At 44.5% G+C, this 14,066-nt stretch overlaps 1 protein-coding gene across 2 annotated transcripts in view; it reads left to right on the top strand.

Moving 5' to 3' along the window:
* Nucleotides 1-13,596, top strand: part of TEK (TEK receptor tyrosine kinase) — a 100,449-nt gene extending 86,853 nt beyond the window's left edge. For both annotated transcript variants that reach the window (XM_052644581.1, XM_052644580.1), the window contains 7 exons: nt 1,601-1,791; nt 2,331-2,444; nt 6,677-6,747; nt 8,023-8,063; nt 9,591-9,687; nt 11,286-11,385; nt 12,593-13,596. In XM_052644581.1, the coding sequence (XP_052500541.1) occupies nt 1,601-1,791; nt 2,331-2,444; nt 6,677-6,747; nt 8,023-8,063; nt 9,591-9,687; nt 11,286-11,385; nt 12,593-12,667 (689 nt within the window). In that variant the 3' untranslated portion in view covers nt 12,668-13,596. The remainder of the gene's footprint in view (nt 1-1,600; nt 1,792-2,330; nt 2,445-6,676; nt 6,748-8,022; nt 8,064-9,590; nt 9,688-11,285; nt 11,386-12,592) is intronic.
* The last annotated feature ends 470 nt before the right edge of the window (nt 13,597-14,066 follow it).

Raw genomic sequence — 14,066 nt, 5'->3', positions numbered from 1 at the left:
TAAGCCTATATCTAATAGTACTTTGTTTTTATCCAAAACAATCCCCGGTACAATTACATTGAAGCTTTCTTTACAACTATCCTATGTCACACACACTCTTAAGTTCAAATTATATTATTAATTCAAATGTTTATTGAGTATTTCCTATTGTAATGTGTGGAGTTAGCTGTGAATGAGTAGGTAATAAGAAATCTATGGGTTTACCTCTGCATGCTACCTGGGTTTGCAGCTCTAAATCCATGCTTACTCTTAATTTCCCATGGAAAAATTTACTCCAACGCAAAAGCTCCACATGGTAATTATTTGCAAACTTTACAACCTCTTGTTGACTTTGCAGCACAAATACCAACAATGGAAAAGAGACTACTTCCTTTTCCTCAATTTATTAAACTAAAAATACTGGTACTTCAAACAATATATCATTCTGTGATCCAATAAGGGTGTAATTCTAAAAGCCAGATAATGTCATAATGAAGTAATGACACTTATTTTTGAGCTATTTCCTGAGAACAGTAATCAGCATGGGACAGCAGTAAATGAATGTTTAAAAAAAAAAAACTTATAGTGACAGAATATATGTCTTTTAAAAGTTTGCTCTATTGTCACATAATTGGTTGACTTTTAAAATTGTATTGTTCAGTGAAGTGAGAAAATACCTTCATACCAGAACTGAGGTATATCTTTCCTTATAGTACAACAGGATTCAGTGCTAGAAGCTTGCCTTTTTTTTTTTTTTTTAGAATTTCACTTTCTTAGAATATCTTTGAAGTTTAAATTCATTTGACATAAAAAGTATATACCAAATAATTCACTTTAAAAAAATAGTAAAATAGAGCACTATACTTTCATTTTGGCTCCAAAGATGAATAATTGCTATCAAAGCAGATTACATCTCATTATAAAAAAGAAAAGGGAGGAAACTATTTGGAATAAAACTAAGACAATGAACCATACTTTGCTCTAGGAAAAATTTTATTTTTTTTCCTAAAAGGTTGACATTTCTGGCTTCTGTCAGCAAAATTGCAATCCCTGGCACTAGATTTTGCTGACCAGTGATGCACTCAACAATCTAACGACTTAGTCTGGATTTTAGGAAGGAGCAGAAGTCAGGAGAGAGAAAGTTACCTAGTGTGGGTCCTTCTGCTTTGGGTATTTAATCACTTGTTTGTTTGTTTTAAAAAAATAACCTCAGGAGAAGCTGGATTCATACTGGAATAACATGTCTGGCTCATATTAGGTTCTCAGTCAATATAGAATAAAAAATAAACGGTGATGTGGACTAGCTATCCTAGGTCATCTGGAAGCAGGTGTTTTGATTTCATTCTACTGGTGTTACCCAGTAGGTGAAGCATTCAGGAAGCCTGCTGTTTGGTAGGAGTGGAGAGGGGAACCCTAAGGGCAGGCATGGCCCTCTTTTGCAGGAATGATGTCACTTGTTTTCCTCCTGTCCCCAGCATTACCTGTATCGGTACCACTAGATGTGTTATTTTAAGATAAAATGGAATTTTATAAGCAGTCCCTGAGGACCAAAGCACATCTCAGAAATACCACCGGGGTTTAGGGCTACTGATATAGTGAGGCTTCCTCCCTCGCCCCACAGGCTACCTGTACCTGGCCATTGAGTATGCCCCCCATGGCAACCTCCTGGACTTCCTGCGAAAGAGCCGAGTGCTAGAGACGGACCCCGCGTTTGCCATCGCCAACAGCACTGCCTCCACACTCTCCTCCCAGCAGCTTCTCCATTTCGCAGCAGATGTGGCCCGGGGTATGGACTACCTGAGCCAAAAACAGGTTTGTTCTGCGAACCTTGCTTTGAGCATCTTTCTTCCAAACTTCTCTCTGATATCAGAGTTTAGATTTTTTTTTCCCAGTTCACCTCTCTGCCTTAATTCCTTCTCAAACTCTCCCTAATTTTATTCTGTTAATATTCTATCTCTTTATATAGAAGTTCATGCTCCATGCTAATGGTATGTTTATCTCGTGAATCTCATCATATGTATTTGGGTGAGGTGCTTTCACTCATATTAGCTTCAAGTAACTCCACACAGCACACATAGCAGAGGCCTTTCATGGTAATTGGAATAGTGCATGACCTGGTGCTTCTTCCTGTAATGCTCCTCCAAAGACCTGTGGGTCGTTGGGCAGAATCCACTCACTGAGCATTTAGAAGAGGAACTAGAAGGGAACTGGATTCTGGTAGCTTTTTAAAAACACTTTTTCATACTATCCTCTAGATTTCCCAAAGCTCCTGCTTTTTGTGCAAACAAAATGAAGTGAAAAAGCAAATATGATGCTGAAAACACATGACCTTTTTTTTTTTTTAATTTCAGTTTATTCACAGGGACCTAGCTGCCAGGAACATTTTAGTTGGTGAAAACTACGTAGCCAAGATAGCCGATTTTGGATTATCCCGAGGTCAAGAAGTGTATGTGAAAAAGACGATGGTAAGTTCAGATGTTGATGAGACCCTTTCGGGGGCACCCCTCCCTCTCCTGAGGTTGCTTCTCTTAGAATTCCATCCTTCTGTGCTGACGGAGGCCTCTGACCTTTTCTGCCGTTTCATAATGCCTCAGCCCAGCAAACGTCCTTTCTCAGTTTTGATACCTAAAATGTCTGGAGGGTCTGCCTTTACCAGTGAAGAAGCCTCTGTCACATGTGGTGAAGTTGTTGAACATGCAAGCTTCGTGCTGGAGGGGCTGGGGTCCGTATCCAGCACAGACCTCCAAGTCTGGTCTCGTTCAGAATCTTCTGGGGAGCTCCCACAGTCCCCTTTTACACAGCAAACATAGGAGCGGGGGAAAAGACATTTAACCTACTTTCTAAAACATTAAGGAAGTGAATCAACAAGGTTTCCTAAGTCACAAGGATGCTCTAGAAAGAAACTTGTAAGTTGTAAATGCTCGTATAGGAGTTCCCTCTTTTCTGAATGTTCTCTGCTCATTCGTCAGTTCGGTCGCTCTGTCGTGTCCGACTCTTTGCAACCCCATGGATGGCAGCATACCAGGCCTCCCTGTCCATCACCAGCTCCCGTAGTTTACTCAAATTCATGTCCTTTGAGTCGGTGATGCCATCCAATCATCTCATCCTCTGTCGTCCCCTTCTCTTCCTGCCTTCAATCTTTCCCAGCATCAGGGTCTTTTCCAATGAGTCACTTCTTCGCAGCAAGTGGCCAAAGTATTGGAGTTTCAGCTTCAGCAGCAGTCCTTCCAATGAATATTCAGGACTGATTCCTTTAGGATGAACTGGTTGGATCTCCTTTCAGTCCAAGGGACTCTCAAGAGTCTTCTCCAACACCACAGTTCAAAAACATCAATTCTTAGGCGCTCAGCTTGCTTTATAGTCCAACTCTCACATCCATACATGACCACTGGAAAAACCATAGCTTGCTCGTTCATCAAGCCCCCACCAAATCCACTTTCACCTAATGATACCTAGCCTCCCAGGTAGCCAAATTTTACCTTCAAATAAAAGATCCCAGGGGAGCCTCATTCTGCTCTTGTTGTCCACCTGGAATCATAAAGCTGGAAATGCCACATCCCTGGACATTAGTGCTGGGCTTTCAACATGCCACCACCCTCTGCTTTCCCTGCAGTTGGGCAATGCAGGGTGTTGGGGCTGACGCATCCTGTAGTCTTTGCACATGTTGGGTAGGTCTCTCTGATGGCATGGCTCTCCCAGCATTACTTGGGCTCAGCTTTCTTGGGATGACTCCAGTTCTTGTAACATATACATACAGAGAGTCTTTTTTACTTTTGTAGATATCAAATTGCCTCCTAGCAAGGCTCAGGCTTCTGCATTTATCCTCAAGCTCAGGTTTCCTTTCTTTTAAATATACTTATTTCAATTACTGACAAGATAACACAGAAACAATATTCACGAGTGCTTTCAAGAGGAAATGATCCACAGTTCACAACCTTGACACAATTTATTTTATTTTTACTCTTTTCCTTCCACAGGCATACAGTCTTTTCCATAGTTATGATCACAGTGAACTTAATCGTTTTGGAACTTTCCACTCCCTTTTTTGATGAGGGTTTGAAGTGGGCCTCCTTTGGTTCTTAGAGAGTACCATGCCCCTGGTCCTTGATACTTACTGACATCAGCACCTCAGGAAGCCTCCAGTGACTCCCCGAAGGTTGGTTGCCAGGCAACAGTTTTTTCCCTAAACTTCTCAGATTCGCCCCTCTCAAAGCAGACCTTTCTCTGGTGAGTGGCTGGGCTGGTCTTACAGAAGCAGGACGCACCGCTCACCCATCTGCTCCAGCTCTCCGCATTCCTCCTGGGCCACGTGGGACCCTCTTATTTCCGCCGCAGCGTCTCTCGCCTTCCTTCACTCCGGCACTTTGGGGATGGGATGCCGTGAGGAGGGAGGGCCACATGCATGCTAAGTCGCTTTAGCCGTGTCTAACTCTTCGTGATCGTATGGATTGTGGCCCGCCAGGCTCCTCTGTCCATGGGGTTTCCCAGGCGAGAAAGCTGGAGTGAGTGGCCATTTCCTCCTCCAGGGGATCTTCCCGACCCAGGGGTTGAACCCCTGTCTCTTATGGCTCCTGCACTGGCAGGTGGGTTCGTCACTACTAGTGCCTCCTGGGAACCCCTGTGGGGATGAGAAGGAGAGGTTAGCACAGTTTAGCCCCATAATCCTACCCGTTTAATTTGGTTACTTGCCTCGGTACCCCGAGGCTAAGGTTGGTTTGCTTGACATTTCATAAAGGTCAGAGATTTCTGTATCTTATGGTGTTAGGGAAATGCTTAGAGGGGTGGAGCACTGGTTAGGGCTCTAGTGTATCTCCCAGTGGAAGGGCAAAGCGTTCAGTAGCAGCATGGTGTCTGGGCGGGGAAAGGACATGGTGAAGGTAGGGGAAGAAGAGAGAAGGGATTGGAGAGAAGCAAGCTCCCAGCAAGAAGGGCGCAATGTAGCACATTACCCACAGAGGGCAGAGTGGCTACTTTCTCTGGCTTACTATGGAAGTCAGAGATTGTCAATTCCTATTGAACCTAGATTCTCTGGGAAACTTTTTAAAAGACAGATGCTAAGTCCTACCACTTAGATATTTTGATTCAGTTATTGTGGAGAGGGCATCCTGCATTAGTTTTTTACTTCCTCCCAGGGCGATTCTAGTACTGGAAGTGTTGCAAAATGATGTACTTAAGTGATCTGGGGTTTTACTACCATTGATTAATCTATTGATCCCCTCAGCGTGGATTTATTTATTACCACAATGTTTCACGCTTGTTCTGGGCTTGGGGATAATATTAAGACACAGTGTTCTCCCTCAAAGAGCTCAGAGACACATAACAAACAATTGTAATGGTGGATAAGGCTGAGAAGGAGGAAAGTGCAGGTCCCTCCGGAGCTCAGAGGAAGCACAGTGAAGCTTTCCAGTAAATGTGACATAGATACTGGAGACGTGAGAATGAAGTGCAGGACCTGGTGGATGCAGTGTATATATAAGAACTGAGAGGCAGAGGAAAGCACGGAACTTTGGGGAAATAAGAAAGGCAATGTGAAAAAAAGAAAGTCAATACGGCTAGATGGTGATGCAAGAAAGAGGAAGAGTTAAAACTCAAGGCTGGAAGAGGAAGTGGGGATAAGGTCTTGAAAGCTCTGGATGCCAGCTTTTGGGGATTCAGCTAAGGAATGGGGATGTTGTAACAAGAGTGATATTACAGAATTTTAAGGACAGGAACCACATGTTTGGGTTTGCCATTTAGAGTGATTGTGGTACAGAGAACAGGTCAGTAGGGAGTGGAACCAGAGGCAGGGAGATGAGCGGAGAGGTGGTTGTCAGCAGGCAGGTGGAGATGGTGGTGGCCTGAACCAAGGTGACGGCAGCAGGGACAGACAGAGGTGCACAGATCAAAGCAGTCACACGAAGAATGGAAAAGGGCGCATGGAAATGAATAACTAGGAAATACGGGGTCAGAGGCCAGCAAGCGGGAGTAAATGAGAGCAAGGACCAAACAGGAAATGCAGACAACTCCTCCCATCCCCTAGGGTGAAGGAGAAGAGAGAGTGACAGGTGGGCGATGGAGGCGAGGACATGGAAGGGAGCAGATGTTGAAGAGAACACAGCATGTAGACGTGAGGGACTTCCCTGGTCTGCACTGGGAGAAGTCACCACCTCCTCGCTGACCCACATGCACCCTCTGCCCTTTGGTCTGAAATGCTCTTTCCTCCCCCATCCACCTGGTGGTACCTACACATCTTCTAGAACTGAACTCGTGTGTCCCCTCCCCTGGAAACCCTCCCAGCCTCTCCTCCAGGCATTTGGTCTCCTCCCACCACCTCAGCCTTTCCCACATTATGGCCTAATCCTCGGTTCCTATGCCCATCTCTCTTTTCAAACCTCTGAGCACCTCTGACAGCCACGAAGTGAATAATTGCATGACCACTGAAAGGACACACACATACACACACATTGTTATTTTTCTTTACATGAAGCTATGGTAGTGACCCCTTGAGGTAAGTGGGACTTACATAATTTGCAGGGCTTTGAACTTAAAAGCAGACTTGTGGGTGGGACGTGCAAAAATATCCCCTGACTCTGCCATGCCTTCTGTCTGGGGACCTCCCTGAGAACTGGGGTGAGCTCCCCCCAGCTTCAGGCCACCGGCAAGCCTTGGGAAGGGGCCCCTGTTGAGCCTCAGCAGCCTCTTTCATTGTATTCTCCAGGGAAGACTCCCCGTGCGCTGGATGGCGATCGAGTCACTAAATTACAGCGTGTATACGACCAACAGTGACGTGTGAGTAAGCCTCTCACTGCTGAGGGGTTTTTTGTTTTTTTTTTTTTTGGACCCAGAAAAATATCCATTTGACAAAGGTTTTGAAGAGAACCAGGAATATTGCATCCCTCTGTGGAATAAAGCTAATCACTAAGCCCAGGAAATAAATTAACAGAGTGAACAAAGCCACAGAGGAAATTATTTCCCCTGATGGCAGGCTTTGGGTTTATTTCTGCACGCCGGGGAGTGACTTCAGGTGGTTAATTCTTTATTTCCTGAGGAGTCAGAGGCATTCTGGCCTTCCTGTGAGTCCATTGCCCAGACTGACTTCGGCACAAGGACCTAGATCCGAGGAGGTGGCCCAGAGTAGCTGCTGGGGGTCAGAGGTGGCAGGGACAGAAGGCAGTCACACATGCTAAGTCACTTCAGTCGTGTCCGACTCTGTGCAACCCGACGGGCTGCAGCCCACCTGGCTGCTCTGTCCATGGAATTCTCTAGGCAAGAGTACTGGAGTGGATTGCCATGCCCTGCTCCAGGGGATCTTCCCGACCCAGGGATTGAGCTCACAACTTTCATGTCTCCTGCACTGGCAGGCAGGTTCTTTACCACTAGTGCCACCTGGGAAGCCCCACAGAAGGTGGTCGGTGGGGCCCATCTCCCCTGCAGCCTGCGTGACGAGTCTCAGGCTGGTGGCAGGGGAGGACGGTTTGCGATTGAGACCTGAGCCCTCTTGCCCACATTCCCTATTTTCAGGAGGAAGAACAGGCCCAGAGGGTTGAGTTGACTTATTCGAGGGGGTGGGGTGTTGAGGGGAGAGCTGTTATGCCTGGGGATGGGGAGAGGTCGGGCGATGACTGTGTTCTCACTGTGTGCCTTTATGTTATCTCATGTCATCTCTGCATGAGGCAAAGATGGGTGTCCTCACTTTTGGAAGAATACAGTCGGAGGCCTCAGCAGTTCTAGTCATTTGTCCCATGTCACATGAGTACCCGGTGGCAGAGATGAGATCTGATGCAAATCTGTCTGGCCTAGAACCCCCTGCTTTCTGTAGTGTCAGCCTGCATTCTCTACCTAGAACAAGTCGGGGCTCTGCCAGTATTAACAGTGTTCCCCTGTTACAATCCTTCCATTGGCCAAAGGGGAGATAGACGCACACTCTGTGCAAGACCCAATCCTAGGAAAAAGACGTGGGACTTTCCCTCTTCTGACCTAGAGTCAGTCGCCCCAGCTTTGGGGGCAGAACGTTGACTGGCCAACGCGTGTGCTGATTAGTTTTCTCTTTCATCCCTTCTGCAGATGGTCCTATGGCGTGTTACTATGGGAGATTGTTAGCTTAGGTGAGTATCCTTGTCCACCTACCAGGTGAAGCTCTGCGCAAAGGGAGTGGGCGCCCCCGTGCTCCTCACCATCTACTTTCATGGGTAACATTTGCATTCGGTGCCGACAGATGCCACTTGGGAAAAGAACCTTGCAGGTTTCCTGCATGAGTGTGTTTATCCCCATGGCTCTCTTTATGAAAGCCCAGTGTCTAATGTCACATTTAACACTGATGACCTGGTGGCCAAGAACTTCATTCTAAGTTGTCTCCACGTGTGCACAGATGTCATAAAGCCGTCATAAGTTTTCTTCTGCAACTTTAAGACAGTATATTGTGTTGCTATGAAAAGTCACATTTTCAAAGGCCATTTATTTTTAAATTTTATTAAAGTATAGTTGATTTAGTTAATTTCTGCTATACAAAGGTGACTCAGTTTTATGTATGTGTGGATATAATTTTCCATATTCATTTCCATTATGGTTCATCACAAGATATGAAATATAGTTCCCAGTGCTATACAGCAGAACCTTGTGGTTTATCCATCCTATATGTAATAGTTTGTTTCTGCTAATTCCGAGTTTCCATTTCTTCTCTGCCACTTTTCCCCCTTGGCAATCACAAGTTGGTCCTCTATGAGTCTGCTTCTGTTTTGTAGATAAGTTCATTTGTCATATTTTAGATTGCATGTAAGTAATATGGCAAATGTCTTTCTCTTTTTGACTTCTTTCACTTAGTATGATAATCTCTAAGTCCATCCATAGTGTCACAAATGGAATTATTTCATTCTTTTTGATGGCTGAGTAATATTCCTCTGTGTGTGTGTGTGTGTGTGTGTGTGTGTGTGTGTGTGTGTGTGTGTGTGTACCACATCTTCTTTTATCCATTCATGGACATTTAGATTGTTTCTATGACTTGGCTATTGTAAATAGTGCTGCTATGAACAAAGGGATGCATGTATCTTTTTGAAATATACTTTTGTCTGGATATATGTCAAAAGCCATTTAATACCATGTGAAAATGTACATGCCAAAAAGCAGAAAAATTTCACATTTGCCATAATTCCAGTTTTATAAATATCACACATAAAAAAACTGGAAAGACTACACAGGATTTTTTCAAAGTAGTTTTTTCATTATTTTTTGTACTTTCCACAATAAACGTATATTGCTTTTATAGTTACCATTGGGACAGTAACTATGGTAGATAAAACAGGAATTGCATTATGTAAATACAGATTTCCAATTGGGAAAAAGATCCATGTCATTGGTACATTGGTACCATGTCAAGAGACACGCTGTGTGTAGACAGACTTGGGGACGAGCAAGGCGCCGTAAGGAAGCAGCGACTGCACGGGAGCACTGTCTGTAGCCAAGTCTAGCTGTGACGTGCGCTGGGTTTGCCCCAGGGGATGACGACTCTGGGTGCTTATCGTCGCTTGACTCACCCCCCTCTTCCTCCCAGTCCCTTGGCTGTAGGGCCCCAGGGCAGGAGACAGTGCCTTCTGCATCCAAGGGGGGCTCAGGGTGCACCGTTTCCTATCTTCCAGGCGGCACCCCTTACTGTGGGATGACGTGTGCAGAACTCTACGAGAAGCTGCCCCAGGGCTACAGACTGGAGAAGCCACTAAACTGTGACGACGAGGTGTAAGTCAGGCCTCCCCCCAGGGCCATTCTACCCTAACCTCCCCTCTGTATGTTTCCTGAACTGACTGTAATGAAGCAGCTATCTGATACATACAAATATGTATGTATGTGTACACACACACATCCAAAACAGTCAGAAACAAGAGTCTGTGTTATGCGTGTAGGGGGGCATTTCCCTCAGAAAACTCAAACAAGATTTTTGAGTTCAAGGTTTCAGAACCTTGAAACTAAGACTGTTAGGCAATGGGCAGGAAATAGAGAGTTTTCCAGGCATAGAAATTCAGGAGGAATTTAAGGTGGTGATTCTTGGCTGAATCTTAAAGTTGAAATGAGAAAGGGCAACAAATACAGAAAAGATTTGTATGAATAATTTATGAATACATGAAATTATGCATGAATAAATGTATGGAACTTTGAGGGTAGAAATGTCAGAGCAGTTACACCAAAGAAGATAAACTGTTCTTTATAAAATCTTGCTTCTACAAGCCTTATTTTCCAGGAATAAATATTCTTATTCCTGGAAAGAATGATTCTCTAGTGATGCTGCCATTCCCAGAACCAGCTGAGGTCGTTGCTGCCTAAATGACATAATATGAAGAGTGCAAGGCTCTAGGTTGAACAAGGAATTTATTGTCCAAACCAAGCCACTTCTAAGAGTGGATGAGGGTGCTATTATGCTGTGGTACAAGAAATATAAACCTAGACCATCCTGGGAAAACCTGAATGTACTCAAGCCATCACTGGACCAAGTCCCTGAATCCCACCTTTAAGGAGTGATGTTTTCACTGCTTTAACTCACTTATGAAACTTATGTTAAAGTAGAAACTCTTCTAGAATCTCTACCACCCCAGGCTGATAGCTGAGAGCCTTCTGTGCACTGTGGTTCCCAGTGAGGAACCACCCTGTTAGGCATGTGAAATCTTGAGCCCCACTCTCAGACATGATGACTCTCTAAATCTGGAGTGGGTCCCAGGAATCCACGTTTTAACAATACAGGTAGTTCTGGCCACACTGGAGAAAGACCTTAGACTAGCACTTTGTAAACTGTGTCTGTGGAATGTGTGAGACATAAATAACACAAGGGGAAAGAGTACTGTGATCAGTTATGTTTGGGAAGCTTCTATGTTAAACCTCGTTTAAAAGGTTGTTGGTTTTTAATAGAATGACTTCAAGATTTCACAAAGTCAGTCACTAAGAGGGACGCACTATAGGTAGCGTTTTGCAAATTTATTTGCGCACAGAGCCAGTTTTTAGAAATGAAACACTGACATTTTGAGAGATGTAATATTCTGAGGGAAAGCCTACCCTAGACACACAACTCTGTTCTTCCCAGATGATCAGGATAGCTGAGACCAAGATCTCTTGGGAATGGTACCCAAAGTGGGCACTAGATCCACTGGGAGAAGAAAAGAGACATGGGTGGGGAGGCGGGAGGCCTCCTAGAACCTTCCTAGCTGTAGTACTTCTGTCTTCTGCTGGCTAAGTGAGATGACCATGCATTGTGTGGCTACATTCTCTTTTATTCCCAACCCTGCACCTGGCTGTGCCCAGGACTAAAGCACAGTGGGAGACTAAACACTCTCACTCTGTTTTCAAAGGTATGATCTCATGAGACAGTGCTGGCGGGAGAAGCCTTATGAAAGGCCCTCATTTGCCCAGATCCTGGTGTCCTTAAACAGGATGTTAGAAGAACGAAAGGTGAGTATGGAACTCAAGGCATGGGTTCTTTCATTGGAATTCCTCATGTGTCCATTGTGGTTAACAGTGGATACAGGTCAGCAGGTTCTTTTGAACCAACCTGAGGTGCTACAGGGCCATAAAAGATGTGGACTCAACTTTGAGAAAGTTACAATTTTGGAGGAAACCAGATTCCTATATAGGATATAGTCAGACACTGTAGAACAACGTACAGAACTGGCTTGTCTGAGCTGGACGGGATCTTAAATCTGTCATACAGCCTGACCCTTTCATTCTGTAGATGAAGGAGCATACTTAGAAAGGAGAAAGTGACTTGCCCAAGGACAAATGGGAGAGTGACAAGAATGCGGTCTTCAGGTTACTACGGGGAGGGTCAGGAATTCTGTAAAAACTTGTAGTAGATAGATCTGAGATCCAAAAGGTAAATCTAGGTTAGGGAATTTGGAAGCCATGGAAGATGCTGGAAGTCATCAAAACCCAGTTGGTAATGAAACCAGAGATGTGGGTGAGATCTCACAGCAGGAGATGTGAAGAGCAGCAGACAGAGGAAGGGGTCTGGGAGGCTGTGGTGCATGTCAGAAGGGACCAGTGAGAGACCATGGGACAGAGAAGCCGGGAGGCTAAAAAAGTGAGAGGAAGCAATCTTCCTTGCAGAAGTCAAGGGATGCTCTTCAGGAAGAAAGTGGTTAAATACAACAGAGGGAATGAGGATAGAGAAATATCCCTGCCAGTATTTGGGGGCTTGTGGAGGAGGGCATGGCAACCCACTCCAGTATTCTTGTCTGGACCATCCCATGGACAGAGGAGCCGGATGGGCAGCGGTCCATAGGGTCGCACAAAGTTGGACACAACTGAAGTGACTTAGCAGCAGCAGCCGGTGGTGCTAAAGAATCCACCTGCCAATAATACAGGAGGTGCAGGAGAGGCAGGTTCAGTCCCTGAGTGGGGACTCCATCCCTGGGTGAGGAAAACTCCCCTAAAGTAGGAAATGGCAACCCACTCCACTATTCTTGCCTGGAAAATCTCATGGTCAGAGGAGCCTGGTGGGCTACAGTGCACGGAGTCACTAAGAGTCAGACACGACTGAGCGCACAGCATCTGTATTTGAGCTGAGACAAGCTAAGGAAACCGGGGTATGACCGTAACTGCTCCCAGTGGAGGCAGGACTGAGCCAGCTTGTGTCTCTGAACCACTCTTGTTCTCCTAGACCTATGTGAACACCACACTTTATGAGAAGTTCACCTACGCGGGAATCGACTGTTCTGCAGAAGAAGCGGCCTAGGACCGACCACTTTCATCTGTATATTCTGTTTCCCCTTCACCGGCGTGAGAGACCCTTCATACCTTGATGCTCAGCAAGCAAGCCTCTGCCAAGAGAGGTGACAGAAAATGGACATGTATATAGATTGTCGCTTGCCTGGGACTTTGACTGTAAGACCCAAGTGTGAATCTGTAGCACCCTCTGACTAGGACTGTATATACTATTTTGAGTAAGAATGTGCTGGAATCAGAATGCTTGTTTGTGGTTTCATATACAATAATATATTTTTCTAAAAACATGGACTTTATGGGAAGGTGTGAGTACAATCACTGTAGTTCATAACTCATTATTGTCCTAGGTATTTTTTTAAATATTTACCTATATATTGGATGCTCTAAGATGTTTCACTGTGTAGAAGAAAATACTATTAGTAAACCTGTTGGTACAGGTGAGAAAAAGTAGGGGAAAGGTATGAGTTCTAACAGGACATGGATTTAGGTCTCTTAAATGTTAACCTAAGTGATGTAAAGAGCTTTTTCTATCTCTAAATATTCCCCCTCACCTGTAGAAGCCATCCTGATTCCTTTGTTAATTTGATAACTTTTTCATGTGTTTCCAGAGCCAACAAATCAGTCCTAAATGTAGACACTGAAAAACCGACTTAAATCTCATTCCTTAGAAGCCTAAGAATGTTAGGAAGTATTAATTTGATAAGCTAATAGGTTTTAGTTTCTCGGATAACATCAATGTGTTTGTTAAGAAATTAAAACAGGAAGCTTGTCTTTATATTTGGGAGACATGTGACATGTATCATAGGAGATTAACATCCCCACCTGTCTTGCACATTGTAAAAAGTTCTAGTTTTGATCAGTTGTGAGTTTACCATTTATATTGTAGGCACATGCTATACTGAGATCATATAGTAAGTGAATAAATGTCTTGCCTACCCACTTTTTGTCTAGGAATGTGTCTCATAAGTATTACCAACCATCTCTATTATACTTTCAAGAAAACCCTTTATCATCCTCTAATGTGTTGGCAATATGCAGACAGCAGTTGGTGAGTATATTCAACCAGATGTATCACAAGCTCACAAGATTAGAAACATCTCCCAGAAATATTCTGTTTTCCTGTACCTCGGGTACCAGTATGAATTGAGGGCTTAAAACTGGAATCTCTTTTAACTGTGTTGCAGTGTTTTACGTACTGTGTAATGTTCCATATTTCTGCCATCTGCTGAACTTCATGCAGCAGAAACAGTGACCAGGAAACTGCATTTGTCCAAAAGCTCGTCATCCACAGCAGGATAGGCGAAAGTAACACTGCTGCCGCACCATTTATTCTTCAGCAGAGCAGGGGCTGGAATGAAAAGCCCCTGAAAGTAGGTCCAAATATGTAACAGTTCCTTTTTACCCAAATG

Source organism: Budorcas taxicolor, chromosome 8, assembly GCF_023091745.1.
Source record: "Budorcas taxicolor isolate Tak-1 chromosome 8, Takin1.1, whole genome shotgun sequence".
In the NCBI taxonomy this organism is placed as follows: Eukaryota; Metazoa; Chordata; class Mammalia; order Artiodactyla; family Bovidae; genus Budorcas; species Budorcas taxicolor.
The sequence above is the reverse complement of the archived record's forward strand: the minus strand, read 5'-3'. Positions and strand labels throughout refer to the sequence as shown.